Source organism: Lepisma saccharinum (genome assembly GCF_977018435.1).
Source record: "Lepisma saccharinum chromosome 12 unlocalized genomic scaffold, izLepSacc3.1 SUPER_12_unloc_1, whole genome shotgun sequence".
In the NCBI taxonomy this organism is placed as follows: Eukaryota; Metazoa; Arthropoda; class Insecta; order Zygentoma; family Lepismatidae; genus Lepisma; species Lepisma saccharinum.
This window is the reverse complement of record NW_028142891.1, coordinates 9,220,169-9,244,438: the sequence shown is the minus strand read 5'-3', so window position 1 is coordinate 9,244,438 and position 24,270 is coordinate 9,220,169. Positions and strand designations below refer to the sequence as shown.

At 43.0% G+C, this 24,270-nt stretch overlaps 1 protein-coding gene across 1 annotated transcript; it reads right to left on the bottom strand.

Moving 5' to 3' along the window:
• Window positions 1–20,263: 20,263 nt before the first annotated feature.
• On the bottom strand, window positions 20,264–20,788 carry LOC145982166 (uncharacterized). The gene has a single exon (XM_083115733.1). The coding sequence runs from the start codon at window positions 20,786–20,788 to the stop codon at window positions 20,264–20,266; it is 525 nt and encodes a 174-aa protein (XP_082971859.1).
• Window positions 20,789–24,270: the final 3,482 nt, after the last annotated feature.

Here is a 24,270-nt window from a genome sequence, read left to right as displayed (position 1 = left end):
AAAAAAACATGAATTCTAAAAACAAAGAAAAATATTTATGCAAATTTTGCATTAAACAACAGGACATTCGTGTATGCTGTTCTAAAATAAAATATTTATCATGGCTTCACAATATATCTAGGTACCAAGGTCGTATTTAGGGAGGTCCAGGGAGTCCGGACCCCCCCCCCCGAAAGACTTACCAAGTAGTAATGGTAAATAATCAAAATATAATTGTTTAGCATTTGTTATATAATTGATGGTTATTTCCGCTGATATGGCTTTGAGGGTTCTAAAGATTTATGCACGCTACTAATGATAATATCCGTAACATATTAATAAGGAACTTCACTTTTCGCTAATTTGATCAAAATCCTATTTTGTTATTCAATAAATATTCAATTCCTTTTCTATTTGACATTAAATTCCTTGCCAGGGCAGTTGTTTTTATGCAAATCTTGGCGATCTTAACTACACGTAAGCTAGATAATGAATGCGTGCTGTTATATATCTATTCTTTTACTATCTTTTACCTGTTCATGTAATAATAACAATACAATATCAATTAATTTACATATTTAATTAATATTTTAATTTAATTAAATATAATTATTTTAATTCTTATTATAATTATTATTGCGACACTTGGTTGGACCCCCGAAATATATGTCTAGATGTGCCTGCTAGTATATATATATATGGGAGGCTGAATTTTGTAACCCCCCAAATGAAAAACGTTCCTGCGCCACTGGTGACACAGACAACTGGTATCAGAAGGACGAAGTGGATAGATTAAATTGTAGATGCCAACTTGGTAACTAGATTTGCAAATATTTGACATGTAAGCGGAGACAAAATTCGATATGACCATTTCCACTTGAATTATATTTTCTTTCTATCATTTTTCGTATGGTTTGTTTACTTCCTGTTAGGTTACAGAACGTTTTCTCGTTTTGTTTTACGGTACATAATGTGGCTGATTGTAACTATGTCATTTTTCACAGAATATGTGTGTTCCTGGCAAACCTGGAACGCATCGCTTCACGGCAGGATATGACGTCACAAATGCAATCAAATGTTGTGTGTGGTTGCCAGCATTCAGGCGGCAAATCGGGCTTTTTTGAACGACTGTAGCGCCGAAACGATGCACCAACGAGAAAAGTGTTACTGAGAAAAGTTGTTTGTTTTGATGTCCTCTATACGTTTCCGTGGTTCGTAGGCGCCATTAAAATGACACCTTGTACACACACACACACACACACACACACACACACACACACACACACACACACACGCACGCACGCACGCACGCACACACACATACACACAAACACTGATGGCCTCGTGCACCAACGCCGATTATTTCGAAATTCAGATGAACGAGATTTCCACAATTTTATTCCACTCTAAATGAACTTGGTTTAAAGATTTCCATTGCACCAACGAAAAACGACGTTCGCGATATTCCGTTCAACTGATCCGAGGTTAATTTCTAAAGCCGCGTTTAAAATTAACCGATATGCCATCTGGTGGGAATTTCAGGAACTTGTCTAAGTAGGATACGTTGTGTTAAAGTCGTTTAAAGCATGGAAATATGCGAAAGAGTATGGTCTACTGTTCATTCTTTTTTGTGCTCTAAATCGTTTTATGGGTCAGAACAAATGAAAAGTTTTAATGTATTTCCACCCCGTGGAATCAACAAAATGAAATGTGTAAATAAATCAGGGGAAACGTAATTGATTGACAGAAGATTGGCATGGGAAACAACACTGTAATTCGCAAAGAAATTACGAAGAATTTCTATTTTTCTATATTGCCATGAAAGTAAAGTTTTAAATTGTACTTTATAAATAAAACTTTTTTCTTTTTCGAAAAGTCATGAAGCGTCTTACCCAATGTATTCATGTATTATGTATGTGTGAAATTTGGAACAGGTGCAAGTCGATTAAGAGAGAAGATGAAAATAGTTTGAGAATGATTTAATGTCAAATGTAACCAGAAAAAGAAAATGGAAATGCTAATGTTGCTGCTTCATTCAGTACGATGTCCTTTTCCAGTGAGGATAGCCTAGTCATGAAATCGTGAATATTATCGAGAAAGAACTGCAACGATATGTTCGCAATTTTCTCCTGCCAGCTTTTCAAGTATAGGTCAATTTCAATTTCATTATTTTCAAACAATTTCCGAGAATCCCAGTTACAACCGAAGTAGTAGTCAATATGTACCTTTGACAACAACTTTGATTTCTTGACCCCACGACCGCCAAAACCTCAAAAACTCACTTTCTCTCCACGTTCCGCGCCTCATTTATTGCGCCGACGATGTTTCACGGCGCAAAAAAAGCCGTGATGAGTGAAAGATGAGCTCTCATCCTCTCATCCTCTCATCCTCTCATCCTTGAAGGATGAATGCATCTTATTGTAATTTTCCAAGTCCCGGTCAAATGTTTGTATATCGTGACCTTTGTAAACCTCTCTCTTTCGGGAACGATGTGCCACACACACGCACACACACGCGCGCACGTGTATCACTTTCTCTCCACGTTCCGCGCCTTATTTATTGCGCTGACGATGTTTCACGGCGCAGAAAAGCAGTGATGAGTGAAAGATGCACTCTCATCCCCTCATCCCCTCATCTTCTCATCCTCTCATCCTCTCATCCTCTCATTCTCTCATCCTCTCATCCTCTCATCCTTTGAAGGATGAATGCACTTTATCGTAATTTTCCAACCCCGGGGGACCAAAAATGTTTATATATCGTGACCTTTGTAAACCTCTCTCGGGGGAACGATGTGCCACACGAGCGCGCCTGCCTCTTATTATTTCCGTATTGTGACGCAAACAAACAAATAATAATTGTTGTTTTTTAGGATTCCTGGCCCCTATAACCTCGCCAGGGTGCGTGGTGCCCAACCAAAAAAGTAAAAGGTTTTCTAACGGCTGCGGTTCTAGATAACCACACCTCTGTAGAGTTTCACGTGTTTTTTTTTTTCTCAAACTTCCATGAAACTCTACAGAGGACCTCCGTAATGCATGCAACGTGTACTAACGACTCTAGTGTTATTTTGATGTTGTAATATTTTTGGATATAGAGTTTTATTGTGAGATATAGATAAAAATAATTATGTTTATTATAATATTTTCTTGATGAAGATGGAGAATGTATGTGCGTGTGTTACAAAAAAAGTTGCATGTTTTTTTTTTCTAGTGTGTGTGTATGTGTTTTTGATGTTTCGGCAGCATCTGAAACGATAAAAAAAGAAAGAATTTTATTGTTAATTTTTGTGTAAAAACAACAACAAATTTTCTGCAAATTCTGATTGTCTTGTGCTATAGTGATGAAAAAAAAGATATTGTAACTGATAACTAATAAAATTGACATTTGTAACTGATCTGAACTAGTGAAATTCGTATTGTGCTATTGTAACTGATTGTGCTAGTACAAAAAATTTCTTATTGTGCAAGAAAATTGTAAAAAAATTGTTAAAACTGCTCTGTGACCCTCTCGTTCTTCACGTCATGGACGAAGAATTTCTCTGCAATCAGGATGACGCTGCACACGGTGTCCTCGGGCAAGGCATCGTGGAACTCGCAGACGACCTTGATGTTGGTGCGATCGTTGACCACAACCTTCTTCCTTTTTGTGGCGTTGATGACGAACATCGGCCTGTGGATTTTGAATTCGCTGGGCGTGTAGTACATGTCCACGCTTCCCTCGGTCACGCGTTTGAAAGAGGTGTAAGCTTCTTAAAGTTTGAGGTAATCGTTTTTGGTCATGTCGAGGTTGTAATTCTCGCGCGGGAACACTTCGTTGCGTCCATTCTTGAGATAAACGTTCTTGATTTTGCAGTCATCGAATTTGCTGGAATTTTTTTCCTGATTCTTATCGCGCCCGGTCTGAAAGAGCACTACGACGAAATCTGGCATGTCGAACTGTATGTTGTTGAACTGCGTCGTCACGTCGAATTCCATGTGACTTCCCGACGCCACCTTCTGTACGCACTGGTAACCGTGAAAGTGAATCGCCACCTGCGGACTTTTCAAGATCTCCGCTTTGTACTTGAGGGCGTAGTTCGTTTCGTATTCCACCACAGGCATTCTCAATTCCATGCTCCGGATGACGCATTTCGCCGCTTCGGGTAAAGTGTTGGCTATCGGCGTGCCGTCGGCGTTCAAGTTGGTGTATCGCATCAGTGCGTCGTTGTCGTTGGCCGCTCTTCGAAACGTGACCATCAGTCCTCCCTTCCACATGATCTCCTTGTAGTCGGAGAAGAATCCCGGAAGCAGACGCATGGGAAAGAGCGCCGTGTGACTTCTCGTCGATATTTTGGTTCCCGCTTCGAATCCTCCCGCCTGATAGTACGCTGCGTCCGTTTTGGATAATTTCAATGTTCCCACTGCCGTCGACGTGATGCCTGGATAGTCTATTCTGTCTATGACGGTGTTGTGTTTTCTCACCTCCACCTGCGAGAACAGGTGAGGCACGAAGTTGTCCACGAGTATCAAATTTGCATTGGGCGGAAAGGCTTCTCCGCTTTCTTTCTTCACCACGTCGAATTGAAGGTAGAGGTCCGCTCTGTGAGGATGAATAAACCCGTCGCCTACGTCCACGTCGTATTCGATCTCCCTGTTCGCTTCGTTGAGATTGGCGAACGTGCGACGGTTGGGAGGGAAAGATTGCAATTCGTAACTTTCGATTTGCTCCATTTTCATTATGCGTGTTATTTATTATACGTTGATCTCCACGATGGCCGTCGTCGTTGCACCTGCGAAATCCACCACCTCTCCTTTCTCGTTCGTCACCACCAACTCTATGTCGTCTATGCGGTTGCGACATACTGGAAAATAGATCGGTGAAGAGGGCGTGTAGATGATCGGTTCCATGATCTCGGAACTTGGTTTGAACGTGGCTATGATTCCCGTCTGCTTGTGACTTCCTAACAATCCGTCCGAAGATTTCGTGATCATTCCTTCCGCCACGTTACAGTGTACGTTCAGAGTCTCTATGGCCAAGAATTTCGGAATGTTGGTTGCTACGTGCTTGATGCCAGCTTCGAGTTTGGTGTCGTTCTCGAAACCTAAAAGTTCTCCCATGGTGCCCAGGTCCACGGTCTCCGTCGCGGATAGGATTTCCACTCTGTGGGTGACCGAATTTTGAGAAAGGTATGTGCCTTTGGGTAACTGAGCTTGCAAAGTGGAAAGATTGTATTGGCCTGGCGTGACGACCATGTGTTCGCTTCCGACGCTAATTTTGTTGTTGTGATGCGTGACATTAGGTATGAGGTACATGCTGTAGAATGCACGCAGAGCCACGGATTTAGGATAGACGATGTCGTCGTGCAGCGTGAGTTTCAAGATCGAAGATTCGCTCGTGAGATGGAACACCCCCATTGTCGTGATGCTGTTTCAGGTTCCACAGTGCTTTCTGGAAATCTTCCACCTGCGGTGGCTTATTTATTTTAGAGAGAAACGCGAGCACGGAGAGGCAGAGATGACCGCAGTTCACGTCTCTGAAATCTTGAATGCGTTCGTCGTTGTAGTATATAGAGGTTTTGTTCGTTTTCAGGTAATGGACTAAATTTGTAGGTGGAACACCTCCGAAAGAATCGAAAACGAATGCTTTGTTATTGTCATTGTTTTTGTGGTAACATATCCAATGCGTGCCTGGATTTTTTGATTGTCCAAGTTGACTACTCCACATTCTCTTTTTTTGACGGTTGAAGGTAACGAGTCGGACATGAAAACTCCTCTGAAGTGTTTGATTCGTAACGGTTCGATCAGAGATTCAATGTCTCGGTTGGTGAGTGCAGCTGTTTCTTTTTTTTAAACTTTCTCATCACGCCCTTCCCCCCTTTCTTCTCCATGGCCAGGTTGTGGCGTTTCTGTTCTTCCAACTCGGCCTTGTTCTTCTTCGAGTCGATGACGGTTTTCGCGATGGCGGCACTTCCACCGGCCAAACTTCCAACGGCCCCCAATGCTGCCAGGATGGCTGGGATGCTGAATATGAAACCTCCGATCTTTTGCTGTTTCCGCGAACGCTGCAATCTTTTCAATTGAGGTGTGCTGAGCAGTAATTTCATTCCGTGTCCTTTCGACAAGCAAGAACGTTTCTTCTCGCGCTGTTTCTTGGTGAGTAACCCATCGAGGGCACCTAGATTTTTTAGATTCGAATATGGTATCTGGTACACGACACCCTTGGGCTTCATGTTGATGCTCTATGTGTTATTTTTTCATGGTATGTTATTTATATATAAATGTTCTGAGATTTTTTTCAATGGATGTTATTTTATATATACTCCGCGTAGCCCCATTACACAAATTCTATTACATGCTTTGTTTTCTTACCAAGAAGTTCTTTTGTCCCCTTGTACACGATACGAGTTTTGTTCTCGATTAAGATAGCTAGCTTCTCGTCGGATAACATGATAGCGTATCGATCTGGTAAAAATAGACTGTATTGTCCGTTGAGCAACAGACGCACCTTGGGACCATACTGGGTAGAAACGATTGAACCGGAAGTTATCGTGTAAGGTTTGTCGACTTCCAATTCCTGAATTTTTACATACTCGACTGACAAATTTAGCATTTGTTTTAATGCTTGGAGGTCACTCATTTTCCAGTTGTCATATCGAAGGAGAGAAATTTTCAGTGTGTGTGTTAGAGAAATTTAATTTTTTTCACGATGTGTGTTATTTATATATACCGAAGATCATTTTTTTTTCACGATGTGTGTTATTTATATATATATATTTTTTTCACGATTTGTATCGAAGATTTTTTAACAGAGGAAGAAAGTTCGTGCTTCGGAGAACGCGATGATGTGCGTGATGATTTCTTCAGTTTCCTGTTTGGACTTACGCCAATCATCAGTATATCGTCTTCTTCCCTGCCTCGCCTCGTGCAGTTCGTCCAACCTCTCGTTCAATTTCTCCCCCGCGGCCGACGGAAGAGTGTTGAGATCACCGCACCTCATTCCACTGATCTCCCGAAGACGGTCCTTGAGAACTATTTCGCATCCCATGTGAAATGCCGGCGTCGTTTTAGCTATGATCACAAGTTTATTAACATCTCCGTTACCTATCTTTTTGAATATTTTAGATAGTAGTTCGTGCGGCAAATCAGTTATGCAAGCCATGTTTATTTTTTACTGTATGTTATTTATATACTCCACCCCAATTTTTGTTTCGTGTTCATGGCGATGGTGGTACCCAGTGCGGCGACCCGTTCACCCAACGATGCGTCTCTGCTCACGAACCTTTCGAAAGCTGCATGTTCCAATTTTTTGTCTGCTTCGTGACGTGCGTCCAGATCCGTCTGCGTGGTGTTGTAGGCAATGTCGTGATCTTTGCATGCCGCGTCCATCGGATTCACACCCTTGTCTCCTCTCTCCAATCTTTTCTCGAGTTTGGTACCCGGTCCGCAGTACTGGTAGCCAGGTAAATGCATCTCGAAAGGTAACTTGTTGATGATGTCGTTCACGAGTCCCTTTCCTTCGGCCACGTTCCAGAATCTCGGAGGCAGCGTGTTGATGATTTTGATCAGGTAACCTATGCCCTTGTCGTCGTTCACGATGAAGTTGGAAAGTTTTGTGCTGATCATGTCCACGATGCCAACCTTCTCGTTGTAGAAATTACGATTGCCTGCATTCTCTTCGCCGGCTATCACCAACAATCGGTCCACGAGCTTCCTCACGTCGTCCACCCAAACGAATTCTTTGGGTAACGTGTTGTAGCGTTTGACGCCGCTGCCTGTTTTGACCTGGTTCCAAATCGGTTTGATGAGATTCCTGTACTTCTCGCCGCTGCTCGATTTCACCCTATTCTGCGAGGCATCGTTGTTTTGGTACAAGGCATCCGTCATGATCAAAATTTCCTTGTAACTCTGGTAATCTTCGTCGGTGTAATCTTTCGGCTGCTTTTTGGCAAAGAGTTCCCACAGTCCCACCGTACCCGGATACCTGGTCCAACTATCCTTCTCGCCTAAATTAACTTTAATGTCGTTGCCTTAGAAGGTCACCTTCGATTTCCCAATCTTCCACACCACACCACCGCCTTCGTTGGTTTCCATGCTGGGATACAATCCGAACACTTCATCCTTGTCGAATTTCCCCGTACTCAGGTAGTCTCGTGCCAAAGGTCCCAACTCGATTTTATCCGAAGACGACGACGTGCTACCTATAGCTCGACGTCGTGCCGGTGCATCCTTCAGTTCGAACGGCGTCGAAGGAATGCTCGAAATGGGCGTGGGTACGGCATAACTTTTAGCTGCGAGCGGTACGAGTTCGTTGATCAAATTTTTATTTTGTTCCGTGACACTTTTAATTTCTTTACCTAGACCGCTGATGGCATCGATCACAGGTTGATCCTTACGTTTCTTCTCTTCGTAGAATCCGCGATTCTCGGATTTCCAACCTTTGAAGCGTTTCGCGAGGTAATCGCGAAGCTTGAGATTTTCGTCTTCGATTTTTCGTTTCGTCATAACGTTTATTTATATACGTCGTTTCTCACAACGTTGCAACGTTTAGAAAGTCGTTGATTTTGTTTCTGTATTTTCCGTCGTTGGGTTTCCTCGTCATGTCGATCGTCGTGAATCCGAAATCGTCACCGTTCCAGCAAGTAGAGCAGCAGCGTTCCGAAAATTGATTGTAGTTCATGTCTCCGCCTACGTAGTCATCGTACGCGTGCTTGAGGTTGGTGTGATCTTGACGAAACAAACATATGAAATTAGCGTTGTCGCGTACTAACTGTTTTGGAATTTTGGAAAACGTTTGAGCTAGGTAGAAGCAATCCATTCCTTTGTGACGACCTTGCGTGAAAAAGTTGCGAATTTCATTTTGATTTTCCAGGATGGCGTCGTCGAACACAACAACTGAATTTTCACGACAATCGTCGAGTGGTTTTATTTCCGAGGCGAACGTTGCAATGTCCAGACCATCGTACACTTTCATCAGTTGCTGGTATTTGGATTGCTCCAAACTTTTCGAGAACACGTACAGGTGCCTATTCTTCCAATCTAACCAATTCGGTGCGAGGAGAAAATTGTCCACGAGCAGTGTCGTTTTCCCACACCCCGAAGGACCTACGATCAGACAGCGGATGCTGTCGGGAAGCAACTCGCCGTTCTTTTTTTTCTCGTTTGACTTTCCGGATCCGGTAGACGCTTCACCACGTTCCACGTACTCACAAGATCACTTCGTTCGCGTCGATTCAACTCTTTTCCGGAAGTCCCAGCCATTTGACAAACAGTTTGTCACCTTTCCTACGCAATACTTTCTCGATGAGGTACGTGTCGGGGTGTTTCGTTTTAGAGAGTTCCTCTTCATAAAATCTTCCTTTCAAAATCTCGCTGCTACTATCTTTTATTATATACGTGTGTCGGTTTCCGGGTAGAACTCGAACCACGGTAAAAAGTTCCGTGCTCCAATTTTTTGTGAATCCCTTCTCGAAGGTGCGTTTGAATTTGCTGATCCTCACCCGGTCTCCAATTTTGTATTTAGCTTTCTTTGTCGTGGGTGTGTACTTTGGACAGTAAACGGTAGAAATTAAACGCTTCTCGTCGGACTTGGTAACGTCAGCTGGCTTCATGCCTATCGTTCTGTGTACCGTGTGATTATAGGTGTCGACGAGTTCCGGCAGGATGTCGACCCATTTGTAATTTCCCCGAAGCGTGAATCGTTTCCACATGTGTGTTTTCAAGGTTCGATTGAATCTTTCCACGATGCCGGCTTTGATGTGACTGAAGGTCGAATAATGTCGAATCTTGTGTTTTTGAATAAACTTTTGGAATACAGCGTTGTAAAATTCCTTCCCCTTGTCCGTTTGCAGAAACCGTGGTCGTCTGCCGCCGCTTTCGCGAAAAATTAATTTGAATGTTTCCGTGACGGACGATCCCGTTTTGGCTTTCAAAGGTAGAGCCCATGCGAATTTCGAAAATGTGTCTATGACGGTGAGGAGGTACTTGTTGCCCTTGTTGAATTTATGTACATTTTTCAAATTGCCACTGCTCATCTCTGCGAGATCGCTTTGCCAGAGGTCGTCGATGCCCTTGGTTACCACAGCCAAACGTTCGTAGTTACCGCGTGCAGGTTTATGCAATTCTTCGACGATGGCTTGCCTAGACATTTTTTTAGAGATTACGTTTCAAAAGAAGCACCAGCGTGATGGGATTCACAGAGGGTGGCACCTCGCTCGTGTTTTGAATGATCAGCTTATCGCCGGCACTCACGTCGAAAACGGTAAGATCTTCGTCTTCGTGTATTTCATATATGTTGCGCGTTTCGTTCCAACGTGCCAGAGGAATGTTTCCTGCTTTCTGGACACCACGATTCGATATCAAAGTCATGGTGGGAACGCTAGCTTTTCTACCATGAGACCAGTACGAAAATTCGTTTATCTGAATCGTGCCATCGAGGAGAAACTTGTAGTACTGATGATAAGGATGTAACATGTAGAGTTTGTTACCTTCGACGAACGTGGAGATTCTCTGTTGATTGGGTACGCTGTTGATTTCGATGGCTTGCAGAGAATGCAGTTTAGCGAATTTAGTGTCGACGCCGAGCAGATTACTGTGAACGTGTCCGAGTTTATTTTCGATGGGCAGCAAATGCTCGACTATGGTATCCGTTACGGCAGACAACGACGGTTTGATTTTCACTTCCACGTTCAACTGCTTGTAGTTTTCGTTGAGTTCTTGCAAATTGGCAGCGAAAGAAGCCAGCGTCGATTCCTGCGCGGATTCCAGCACTCCGACTTGATCTCTGATGTTGACGACGATGTTCTGAAGGTTCTCGACTTGATTCAATTTCGAGCTCTTCTCGGTAAGATCGTTCACGATGCTTCGGATCTCTGTAAACTGCGTGTGAAGATCGGCGACGCTCTGCGAAGTGGGCAGCGTCGACACCAGCGAACTGATTTCGTCTCGAATCTGTTCCACGTTCGCCGTTTCCGTTTCCAGTCGTTTCAGCATACGTGATATGTTCCTTTTCAAAGCGTGCAATTCTTTGGAGGTGGGGAGATTGGCCACCCTACTCTCGAGATCGCTCAATGAACTTTTGATGTTGCTCGATTCGGATAGTGCCGTCACCGCCGTTTTCAATTTTTCCAAATCTTCGCTCGAAGGCACGCTCGTCCGTAACGATTCCAAGTCACCCTGTATGTTGTCCAGTACGTGATGAAAATGAGCGAGATTGGATTCGACGTTCAAATTTTCTAAATATTCGATCTTCTGCTGAACCGTGCCCAACGTGTCTTGAATGCTCGTCAACGCTCTCGCTTCAGCTTGAATATTTTTAATTTCTTCGTTGATCAATTCCAAGGATGCCTGAAGCGTAGCGATGGTGGTTTGAATGTGTTCGAAATCTTGATAGGCCTCCAATTGAATTTTTATGTTCGCTACGCTTTTACCGATGACCTGCAGTTCGTCCGACGATGGTAGGTTCGTCATGGTATCTTCCAAAGTCTGTAACTTGGATTTAATTTCTTCCAACGTGCCGGTGAATTCTTCTTGTAATTTGGAAACGACGACGTGCAAGCGTTCTACATCAATATCCTTCACCACGGTTTGAAGTTCGGAGAAATTCTTCTCGATTGCGGAAGTTCGCTCCTCGATTTCGAGTTTCAATTTTTCCAAATCTTCATTTTTCAATTGAAATTGCTGTAATTTGGTCAAATCATTTTGAAGCGAATCCACGCTCAACTGTATATTTTGAACGTTGTCGTAAGAAGGTACGTCGACATAATTTTTTATGAGCGTTTTCAGTTCGGAATCGATTTTCAGAATAAGGTCGAGACATTGCGTTTGGAGCGTAGCAATTTCCGACTCTAAACTTTTGTTTAAGGTCTCCTGCAAAGCAATCAAATCGGTCCTCAACTTCTTAACACGAACGTCCAACATGAGAATCTCTTCTGCGTGGTCCACACGCTTGGTGTTGCCGAAAATGTCGTTAGGCATTTTTGGTTAACGGTTATTTATAATAGGATAGACGATTCGTAATTCTACGAAGAGAGGAATGAGTTTGTCGTAATCCCCGAGGAGTTCCATGTAAAAATAATCTCCTGCTGAAACATCGTACGCAATGTTAGAAAGCATCTTGTCGTGCTTGATTCGAAAAATGTTCTTGCCGGTAGAAATTTTGATTTCGCCTACGTTTTCCGGATTCACGGTGATCCGAAGTTTCCCGTCGATCGGAATTTCGTAGAAATGTAAATTGTTATTGAAGACGTAAAACATCTTGCCCACATCGTCGTCCAATTTCGTCCAAATACTGTTGAGGTGAACGATCAGTAGACCGTTGAGTATGGATAACATGGAAGGTAAGAGGTTATTGGAATTTGGTGGTGCACTTTCCATGTTGATCTGTTTCCGGAAACCAAAAAGATTCATTGTTCTTGTTAGTTATTTAAATTTTCTATATGCTGTGCCCCTTTGTAGATCGAATAAAAAGAAGAGAAGATTTTATCTACGGCGATGCAATTCAAAACACTCGAACGTGTAATTATGTCATTAGATCGGGATGAAGAAGAAAAAAATAAGAGTTGAATTTAATGAGGCCTCGTTTAGAGCGAGCTTAACGACATAATAACAACTTCCAACTTTTCATCCCCCGAGGGCTCCTCTTTTCCTCCATATGTTTTTGAAGAATAGCAAAAGACACAGCGGACTTCATGGCTATGGGGTTACGGTTAACACACGTCACATTTATCGCTTCCATTACAGTGGCCCCACTCTCTCGTGTGGATTTGACAATCGAGAACACGTAACTTGTTGTCTCTGCCATTCAATGCGACCTTGGTTACGCGCGTCGTGTACAGTTCGTGTAATTTATTCGCAATGCGATGATCTGTGCTGAGTTGTCTTTTACCTTGAAACAGGCATTCTTTGTAGTCTTTCATGCTAAATTTGCTGGTACTTATTTTTTCTACCCCTTTCGCTTTCTTGATCTCTTTTTCTTCTGCAATCTTGACGCAGTACATTTTGGCACGAAGCCCCGCAAATTCGCTGATGTAATTACCAGCCGCTTCATCTTTGAACTTTCCTATGGTCATTTTATTTTCTGTCGAATGCAAGTGATGGTCTGATGGTAAGTTGCTAAAATCAAAAAGATGCTTCATCGAACTCAGATCATGTTCGAGGCTTGGTGTTTGGATTAGAAAAATGAAGCTATCCGTATCAATGTAACATATTCGGATGTTATCTCCATAAAAGGGTTGAAACTGATCGTAGTACGATTGGTACATGTGCAATTTTGATAGTTCAAGGACGGTGGCACCTATGGCAATCGGCTTGTTGAGCATCACTTGCTTCTTGTTCTTCTCGACGAATACTAGATTCTCGTCGAAAATGGTGAAGTTTTTGAAGTAGGGGGACGCGACAATCTTCTCAAATTTCTTTTCGTCCGTGACCAACATTGCGTCGATGTAATTACGCACGTTCTCCATCGTCTTGCCGTAGATGGCGTTATTGAACAGTTTGTACAGATCCTTGTCTGCAGGCGATGTCGATTGCGCTCTGCGTCGCGTGTTCTCGGCTATGTACGGTTCGAGCCACCTACTCTGTCGGAACTTCAATCCTCTATGTACTTTCTTCAGCTGCAAGCCGTGACTCACGTAAAATTGGAGGAGTCGGTAGTGCAGAACGTAATTCCGCTTGTTCTCCATGCTTAGTATTAGTTTTGGCTCCGATCCTCCAGGTGGCTTCTCTTTGGTGGGGGCCAGGGCCAATCCGTGATGTTTCTCGTGAAGCGTTTCGGGATAATCGAGATCCACTTCCAAGAAACAGCCCCATTCGTTATCTTCGCTCCAGTTGAGAAAATCCTCGCAGGAGAGTTCCTCTTCGGTCATCCACGCGTAGTCGCTGATGGGAAGACACTGGGACATGGAGTGGCCGTACAGGTTGTTGACATCCCAGTAGACGATGTAGGTGTTGGGCTTCGATGCATCGTAACCAGGCGTATGAGGATTGTTTGCCTGAGCATGGCGTCGGGGACATTGGACGATGCCACCGCGTATCGCACTCTCCATGAATGCATACTGTTCCTTCTCTGCAATAAGTCCCAGTTCCACGTTGGTGTATTTCATCATCGATTCCCAAGTCAATCCCGGCGTGGTGAAGAAATACGCAGGATCCAACTTGTAGATCGAGATGCATCTCTTGCGAAACGATTCGAAAATGTCCATGAGGAGAGTCACGTCCAATTTGAGATAGAGATCGTGATAATCACGAAAAGTTTGGCAATTGAAGGCCGTCCACACACTACGAGCGTGTTCGTAGTCCTCTTCGGAACAGACGTCCTCCGTGAGATGAGAATAAAATGCCTCCCGGGGTGGAAGTTCCGTCTCGTCAAATTTGTCGAAATCGTTGACGTACTCGTAGGGGTAGACGCCCTTGCGACGCAACAGATTCAAATTCTCATCTCTCCCCAAAAAACATTTTTGCTTGGTGGCCACAAGATCTTCGTCGCCAAGTTGAGCTGCAAGAGTAGCAAGGCTGGAGGACAGGAAATTGTAAGAGTCCAGGATTCTAACTTCCACACTTCCTCCTTCTTCGAGAGGGATCCACACTCTCACTGTAATATACTTCTCGCTCGTTCTCGGAATGATACTGATTCGAGTCACTATGTTGTAGAGCTCTTTGACGAACAGATGCGTATCGTATTTTTCCGTGTAATGCAGAAACACGGCAACAAAATGCGACTCCTTAATTTTAAGATTGCACGAATTACAGATGGTGCTCAGGAATAATCCATTCTGGTGGTCTTGGTGTACGACCCTGTGATTTTCGGGGGTGAAAGTCTGGTTACACTCCGCGCATCTTGTCGCCGTGTCATGTCTCCGCTGTTGTTCCGTCGTGAGAGCAGGTGGAGAAACGTAAGAGCCTTTCAGGCTGGGTGCAAGTTCTCTCGCGCATTCCGCTATCTTCTTAACAAAATATTTTGCCGCATCGGGTCCGCAATACAAGATGACATCATTTAATTTTTCTCCGTAGATGGAGAAACTGCAAGGCTCGTGGTGAAAAATTTGGATTGTGCTTGAGGTAGAGGGATCAGGGTTGCAAGACGTCATGGGAACTTGGAAGCTTTCAAAGTCGGCATAAAGAACGACGGGATGGTGGAGAAGAGCCTGGTGTTTCTGAAATTTCATCTTGGTTCCGGGTTCCGGCATGACATCTTCGGGTTCTGCATTCACGGAACCAAAACACTTGTGCTGTTCTCTCATCTTCTTTCCCACGCGAAAAGTTCTCAAGCATCGATCGCAAATTTCGATCTTATCGTGATGCTTGCTGATCTGTCTTCCTACTAATCGTGAGAAATTCCGTATCAAACTGTAACGGCCATCTACAAGCAAGAGTCGAATTACATTATTCTGGCTTCTCGCAGGTCTTAACACACGAATGTTGTCGCAATCGTCAACCCCAAACACAAAAATATCGATATCTTCTTTTTTTTTTTTCCTCTCTATAGTTTTTTAAAAATTGATCGATCTCATTCACGGGCAGAGGATAGGAAATTCCTCGCATGATATTCTTGTATTTCCTCTCGTATCGTCTGTAATTGGACAGGCGTTGGGGGTTAACATTATTAGCTGGGTGTAATGCGGCGATGACAGACCATAGGAAACTCTTCTCATCATTACTTTGTATGTTTAACACTGCATTTTGCTTTTTTTTTTGTTTGTTTTTTTGAGCGCTACGTAAGGGTTTGAAATTGCACACTCGAAGCTGTAACGTGTGGCTGCGACCGCAAGGGGTCCATCCACTTCCTCTACCTTCAAACTCTTCTTGTTTTTGTGTCAGGTGCTCAAATAGCCGTGTCACTATCTCGTCCAGATCCTTGTGATTGCCCTCATGCAAGTCTTCGCACCCTACGTAAAAGCTGAAAGTGCTTGTCTTGGATGAGACAACTTTCTCATACATGAGGGTCAAGACGAGATGAATTTTAATTGAAACATTGACGAGGCAATCACGTAATTGATCAACTACCAGAGATTTCACATTGTCGAGGAAGGTGCTCGAGTCACATTTTTCGTCACCTCCGGATTTATACGTCATGATGCGTGCACTTTTATTCAAAGCACCGCCTTCATGCGCATCAATGCGAGATTTCTTTACCGGGGGGGCGACATCATGTTCAGGTAGACGACATTTTTTCAAATGCCTGGCAATATTGGGTTTAGAAATTAATTTTCCACAGTTACGACATGCCACTTTCCCGCAAAAACCAGAGGGACCTGGTTGCGGTTCCATTTTTTTCTCTGTTATTTATATACAGAGAAATTTTTTTTGGGGGGGGTTGTGGTGCTGGTGGTAGGGGAAAGCACACTGAAACAGAAGGAAAAAAAATAGATTAAAAAAGTTGAAAAGTGTTAGATATTTTTTCCTTACACAAAAATGCATATATATATTAGACGTGAACAGTGTGTGTACTGTTGTAGGAGGTGTGTGTCAATTTTTATGACTCCTCTCAATATGTGTGTGTGTGTGTCAGACGTAAAACAAAAGAAATATATATCGTGAAAACAAAATAAAACATACTTGAAAAAAAACTTACCTTTCAAGAGAGATAGAGAGACTTCAAAAAACTTGTAGCTCACTAAAACTTCCACGATGATATATGTATACTGTCAAACAAACAATTAAGAATACTGAACTGCCATGATTGACGTTCACCTTTCAAGAAAAATAGAGAGACTTCAAAATAAAATTTGTAGCTCACTAAAACTTCCACGATGATATATATGTATACTATCAGACAAGTAATTAAGAATACTGAACTGCCACGATTGACGTTCACTATGATAATGATGTACAAAAAGAGAAACTGGTGTGTTATATAGGAACGGGGAGTTTGTTGCCGTTTGTGCTTGCCGAGGGTGGAGTCGTCCACTGCGGAAGCGGATGGCAATAAACACCGTTGACAGTTCCACCTCATGCGTGTTTGTCATGGTATTCGATCATTTTTCCTCAACCAGATTCCCTTCGGGCGGAAGCAGATGCGAGATGATTAGGTTCGGAGAGTTTGTTGCCGTTTGTGGTTGCCGAGGGTGGAGTCGTCCACTGCGGAAGCGGATGGCAATAAACATCGTTGACAGTTCCACCTCATGCGTGTTTGTCATGGTATTCGATCATTTTTCCTCAACCAGATTCCCTTCGGGCGGAAGCAGATGCGAGATGATTAGGTTCGGGGAGTTTGTTGCCGTTTGTGGTTGCCGAGGGTGGAGTCGTCCACTGCGGAAGCGGATGGCAATAAACATCGTTGACAGTTCCACCTCATGCGTGTTTGTCATGGTATTCGATCATTTTTCCTCAACCAGATTCCCTTCGGGCGGAAGCAGATGCGAGATGATTAGGTTCGGGGAGTTTGTTGCCGTTTGTGGTTGCCGAGGGTGGAGTCGTCCACTGCGGAAGCGGATGGCAATAAACATCGTTGACAGTTCCACCTCATGCGTGTTTGTCATGGTATTCGATCATTTTTCCTCAACCAGATTCCCTTCGGGCGGAAGCAGATGCGAGATGATTAGGTTCGGGGAGTTTGTTGCCGTTTGTGGTTGCCGAGGGTGGAGTCGTCCACTGCGGAAGCGGATGGCAATAAACATCGTTGACAGTTCCACCTCATGCGTGTTTGTCATGGTATTCGATCATTTTTCCTCAACCAGATTCACTTCGGGCGGAAGCAGATGCGAGATGATTAGGTTCGGGGAGTTTGTTGTCGTTTGTGCTTGCCGAGGGTGGAGTCGTCCACTGCGGAAGCGGATGGCAATAAACATCGTTGACAGTTCCACCTCATGCGTGTTTGTCATGGTATTCGATCATTTTTCCTCAACCAGATTCCCTTCGGGCGGAAGCAGATGCGAGATGATTAGGTTCGGGGAGTTTGTTGTCGTTTGTGCTTGCCGAGGGTGGAGTCGTCCACTGCGGAAGCGGATGGCAATAAACACCGTTGACAGTTCCACCTCATGCGTGTTTGTCATGGTATTCGATCATTTTTCCTCAACCAGATTCCCTTCGGGCGGAAGCAGATGCGAGATGATTAGGTTCGGGGAGTTTGTTGCCGTTTGTGGTTGCCGAGGGTGGAGTCGTCCACTGCGGAAGCGGATGGCAATAAACATCGTTGACAGTTCCACCTCATGCGTGTTTGTCATGGTATTCGATCATTTTTCCTCAACCAGATTCGCTTCGGGCGGAAGCAGATGCGAGATGATTAGGTTCGGGGAGTTTGTTGTCGTTTGTGGTTGCCGAGGGTGGAGTCGTCCACTGCGGAAGCGGATGGCAATAAACATCGTTGAGGCTTCGTATAGGATTATCGATTTATGTTTCATGGAATAATCTACGTAAGATTCCAGCATCGAGAATAAATGATATTGATTGAATTTTTGGCAGCATTCGCAATACAAATCCAAACTCGTGACGATTTTCGCCGCCACGCACCCTGGCGAGGTTATAGGGGCCAGGAATCCTAAAAAACAACAATTATTAATTGTTTGTTTGCGTCACAATACGGAAATAATAAGAGGCAGGCGCGCGCGTGTGGCAGATCGTTCCCCCGAGAGAGGTTTACAAAGGTCACGATATATAAACATTTTTGGTCCCCCGGGGTTGGAAAATTACGATAAGGTGCATTCATCCTTCAAAGGATGAGAGGATGAGAGGATGAGAGAATGAGAGGATGAGAGGATGAGAGGATGAGAAGATGAGGGGATGAGAGGATGAGAGTGCATCTTTCACTCATCACTGCTTTTCTGCGCCGTGAAACATCGTCAGCGCAATAAATAAGGCGCGGAACGTGGAGAGAAAGTGATACACGCGCGCGCGTGTGTGTGCGTGTGTGTGGCACATCGTTCCCGAAAGAGAGAGGTTTACAAAGGTCACGATATACAAACATTTGACCGGGACTTGGAAAATTACAATAAGATGCATTCATCCTTCAAGGATGAGAGGATGAGAGGATGAGAGGATGAGAGCTCATCTTTCACTCATCACGGCTTTTTTTGCGCCGTGAAACATCGTCGGCGCAATAAATGAGGCGCGGAACGTGGAGAGAAAGTGAGTTTTTGAGGTTTTGGCGGTCGTGGGGTCAAGAAATCAAAGTTGTTGTCAAAGGTACATATTGACTACTACTAACCGAGGTGCAGATGATACAGCGCTGCTTTGAAGAACCAGTGCGTATACATTAGTTTCGTCTCCGTTTTCCCTGTTATTTTTGCCCATCATAATTAAATGCTTCGTTCTCATCACAGCTTCACCTTCGTTAGAGTTCCTGGAATTCACATCGTATTCGCAATATTTAAAAATATCGCGTAATTTAAACGTTTCTCCTCCATAGTAGCTATGACAACACGCTGCTGTTTCGTACTACTGTTGAATGTATTTCTTATATATATATATAAATATATACAGGGTGATTCAAAAGTCGCGCGACATAGGACAACTCCGTTATTTGTGCAGATAGCGAAAAAACGATAGAGGGCATAAGTGTAGGAAATACATTGTTGGAAATCATGAGCGTAATTGTTGCGACAGCAGATGGACCATTTATTAGTCTGCTTGAAATCACAAACAAAACAAAACAAAATGACTGTCAAAATGGCAAACGAAAAGAAATACAAACAAATCAATGTCATAGCCATACTCCATTTACGACCGAAGAACAAATTTGACAATCGCAATAGCAATAGCAACCGCACGGAGTGGCAAACTGGTACAAAGGAACGACCTGAACTGCAATGTCCAGTAGCTGCACCGCTGGGACACTACCGGAGGAATTGTTCAAATTGATTGCCATCCTGTTGACGGCACATCCGAATACGGTTCACAGAACTCTTGCGCACATTACGTAACACCATAGGTGTTATTGCTGCACAGGCTCCTCTGATGTTTTCCTGAAGTTGCTGCAGTGTTCGGGGCCTGTTTCTGTACACGACAGATTTGAGATGACCCCAGAGGAAAAAGTCAAGTGGTGTTAAATCTGGCGACCTAGGCGGCCATTCCGCGGCACCCCTGCGACCTATCCAACGCCCAGGTAAAACGTCATTCAGCAATTTGCGAGTTGTTACTCCGAAATGCGGCGGTGCTCCATCTTGCTGAAAGAAAATCTCCCGTCGTTTTGCTAGGGGTAGATTATCCAAATAGGGCAGGAGTGTCATCTCGAGATGCTCTCTGTACAGTTCAGCAGAGAGCTTGTTGTTAAGAAATACGAGACCGATGAGAACATCCCCGTGTATGCCACACCACACATTTAACCTTGGGTCAGTCTGATGATGAGCATCTACAGCGATGTATGGGTTCTCGGTTGCTCAATACACAGCGTTATGTCTATTCACTGTTCCGTTCAGATGGAAACAGACCTCATCGCTGAAAAGAATATCAGCTTCAAGGTGTGGCTGCTGCGTTCGTCTTTCAGTAAACCACTCACAGAACTGCACCCGTCTATCTGTGTCATCTCCATGCAGTTTCTGGACAAAATGCACACGATATGGATGGAAATGATTTCTGGATAGTATCCTGGACACGGATGCTTGACTGATGCCGCATTCTTGAGCCACTTTTCGTGTTGACCGTGTTGGACTGACTGTCAGCTTAGCTAGTACGCTAGCTGAGGTTGCATGAGATGTTGCTGTACGGGGCCGCCCAGACCGTCGTTTGTCATGGATATTGCCTGTTACCTTGAACCGCTCCAGTAAACGACCAATGGTTGCATGATGTGGCGGTGGTTGATCTGGATGCCGTCTGTGATATTCCTCCGCAGCTTCCCGTAGACTCATCCCTGCAACATGGATAAGAACCATTTCCACCCTTTCCTGAATTGTGTACTGTGACATTGTTGTTGATTACTGGAAAAAGAAAATTCAACATTACGGTCATGATTTAAAACGTATTTTCCAACAATTTTGTTCTTGTTTCCTGCACACAATGAAAATAATACAAATGCAACATCATGGTCATGATTACAAACATATGTCCAACAATTTTACCCTCTATCGTTTTTTCGGTATCTGCACAAATAACGGAGTTGTCCTATGTCGCGCGACTTTTGAATCACCCTGTATTTAGTTGTAGCTTTGCTGCTATGCACCAGTTACATTTGTTTTACATTTCATAATTTTACAATTTCATAATTTTACGATTTCATAATTTTATAATATAATATTTTCTATCACAATATAGTTGGTAAGTACATATATTACTTTCTTCGTTGGGTTCCTCAAAAGTGTTGACAAGGCGTATGGGACATTATATCCTGCTTCTTTTAGGTCTCTAAAGAAATAATCACGCGTGGTTGCATTAAGATGACATTCAAATATAATATGATCAGGTGTTCCTTCAGTTGCACCACACTGACAGATTATACAATCTTCCTAGTGTACAGGTTTTTAGGGACTATTGTGTAATTTAGCTGACATCTAAGAAGGCTTGTTAAAGAGTTTCTTGAAAGGTTACAGTGACGTGCGGTGACGTCGACACATGGGGTAGCAATCAGTGGCGTGCTCAATGGGGAGAGGTTGTTGTGGCTCATATCCCTCCTCCCCTTTAGGGCCTAGTATTCCTAAAAATAGAACGTCAATAACAGGAAAGGATTGCCAAATGATGAATGAGTACTAAAAAAGTACACGTAACCCCCACCCCCATTTGTTAATATAAAAATATATGATTTGACTACTAAACCAGAGATCCTGGGTTCGAATCTCGGCTTGGCCATGGGTATTCTTTGTGTGTGTCCCTTTATCAATTATATTTATCATCTTCGCGATTAGTCAAAAGTGGCGGAAAAGCGAAGTAAAATAAACCAAATCAAGCAATCAATCAATGATTTGACTTTATTTTTGCTACTTAGCGTCGCTTTTTTCTCACATTTGGTTAATTGCGAAGATGATACGATAAATTAATGAAGGGACAAACACAAAGAACACCCATGCTCAGGTCGGAGTTTGAACCCGGAACTCCTGGTGTCCTAGCGTGCTGTGATAAACACTCCTCCAAGGTTGGTTGATTTGGTGTTTTAAGTCCACTTTATGCACAGAAACAAAACAGGTAACAAAACACACTTTTTTATAGTTTCTTCAATAACATTCATTTGGCTTTTTGAGTTCTGAGATACATTTTTCATTTCAAATTATTTCATTATTCACTGCAGAGTACAACACAGGAACAAGAATGCACGCTCATCACGGGTTCGAATCCCGGCGTGGATTGTTCGAGGTCCCTTCATTAATTTCATCACATCATCCTCATTTTCGCGATAACCAAATGTGGCAGAAAAGCGAAGTAAAATAAACCAATCCAACAACAATATGAATGTGCGTTCACTTACCCAAATAAATACATCCGTTGGATGCCAAGAGATTAGTATATTTAAATAAAACACTACTAAAACGAGAGCGAGAGAGAGCCTGAGCAAATATTTGTAATTTAATCATTATATATTCCATATTTGAAAAACAAAAAAGAAAGAAAGCATAACATTATTGTCTGCACATAACACGTTCCCATTCATAAATAATAAAACTACATCCCATATTGTACATACATATTGTACAACATGTAAAAGGTTGTGTAAATACAGAGAACATAAGTACTGCAGAAAATTTTCCCTTGAGTACTTTAGAACATTTACAAAGGAATCGAATGGAAACCAATTCCCTATCTGTCCTACAGGAGATAGAGTGGGGGACCTGAAATCACAGGCTTTCAACCATTGCAGCGGGGACGAGGGGGCAAGGGAGGTAGAGGCAGAAATCTTCCCTTTTCCTTCGGAAACCTGTTTCTCCCTGGAACTGCTAAGGCGGAAGAAGTGCGAGTTAGGCCAGTTTTGTCCGCGGATCACACCGAGGGACGAGAAGCACGTGAAAAAGAAAGTGTTGCATATGAACTGTGGCTTTAACAAGAAAATAAATATTGTGATTTTAAAATAATTAGAGATGTGGGATTGATTAATCTATCTCTGCTAGACTAGCTACTCCTCAGTGCACGTCACTGAAAGGTTAATGTCTTGATACCAAGGTTCTTTAGGTATAAGTGGCTGAATTGAATAATATTTTTTCCCATTAGTCTTCCCTGTAATTGTCCATTGTTTCTGCCAACTTTTCAACAATTCTGTTTCAGCATGCGACTCTAGCGCTTCTGCAGAAAATTTAATCCGAAGCGATCGGTGACTTGATTCTTCAGCTGCGTACTTGGCTAATGCGTCTGCTACGCCTTCTATGGATGCATGCCCAGGAGTCCAGACAAAAGAAATACTGTATCCTGAGTTGGTTAGTTTGTGATATAAAATTTTTATGTTAACAATGTACCAGTCTACATAGTAATCAGCTGTTATCGATCCCAGGGAGTGTAAGACTGACGCTGAATCAGTGGCGATCACTACCCTCTTGAGGTTTTTCTCCTGTATATACAACAATGCTTGACGAATAGCAAACGCTTCCGCCGTGAATATTGAAAATTCTGCTGGTAATGGGTAGATTTTGTATTCCATTAGATTATTGCAATATATTGCAGCTCTAGTGTTACCAGTTGCGGACTATGATGCGTCTGTATATACTATGTAAAAATCTTCATGCACTACAGAGTGTACATATTCCATGAATATGTTATTCAACATACTTGGCATTGAAGTTCGTGTATCTTTATCTGGATATGGAGGAAAGTGAACAGGAAGTATTCTTGCTAATTTAAAATAGTCTGTCGTAAAGCACGGAGACGTTGAAAATCTAATAAGTTTCGGTATGAAATCCTTAATCGACTTGTATGCTGTGAATAAGATTGGAAGATTTAATTTATATTTAGCTGTACGGTTTGAAGCGTTTGGTATTGGATTCCTTGTTTATAAGTATTTGCATTAATATTATGTTGGGTCGAGAACAAAAGGAAGGACAGAGGCCAGCGACGGTTGACGGAGCAGGGCCGCATTGGAGGGAGGGGCGGCGGGGTGGTTCAATGAACTCGGCTTTAGATGTGTTTTTTTTCCTTTTTTCATTCTTTCATTCATACGGTTTTTTTTGTTTTTTCATAATCTTGTGTAGTAGGTAGTTGTGCGTTTGTTTTTTCCTTGTGTAGTGGTTGTTGTATGTTTGTGTGTCTTGTGCAATAGTTGTGCTGTGTAGTGTATGAGTTTGTCTTGTGTAGTAGCTGTGGTGTCTAGTGTGGTTGTGTTTGTCTTATGTAGTAGTTGTGGTGTGCTTGTATGTGGGTTTGTCTTGTGTAGTAGGTGTGCTGTCTAGTGTGGTTGGGATTGTCTTGTGTAGTAGTTGTGCTGTCTAGTGTGTTTGTGTTTATCTTATGTAGTAGTTATGCTGTCTAATGTATT

Coding starts and splice junctions, on each gene's coding strand:
- LOC145982166 (XM_083115733.1), bottom strand. CDS start 20,788: ATGTCACAGTACACAATTCAGGAAAGGGTGGAAATGGTTCTTATCCAT.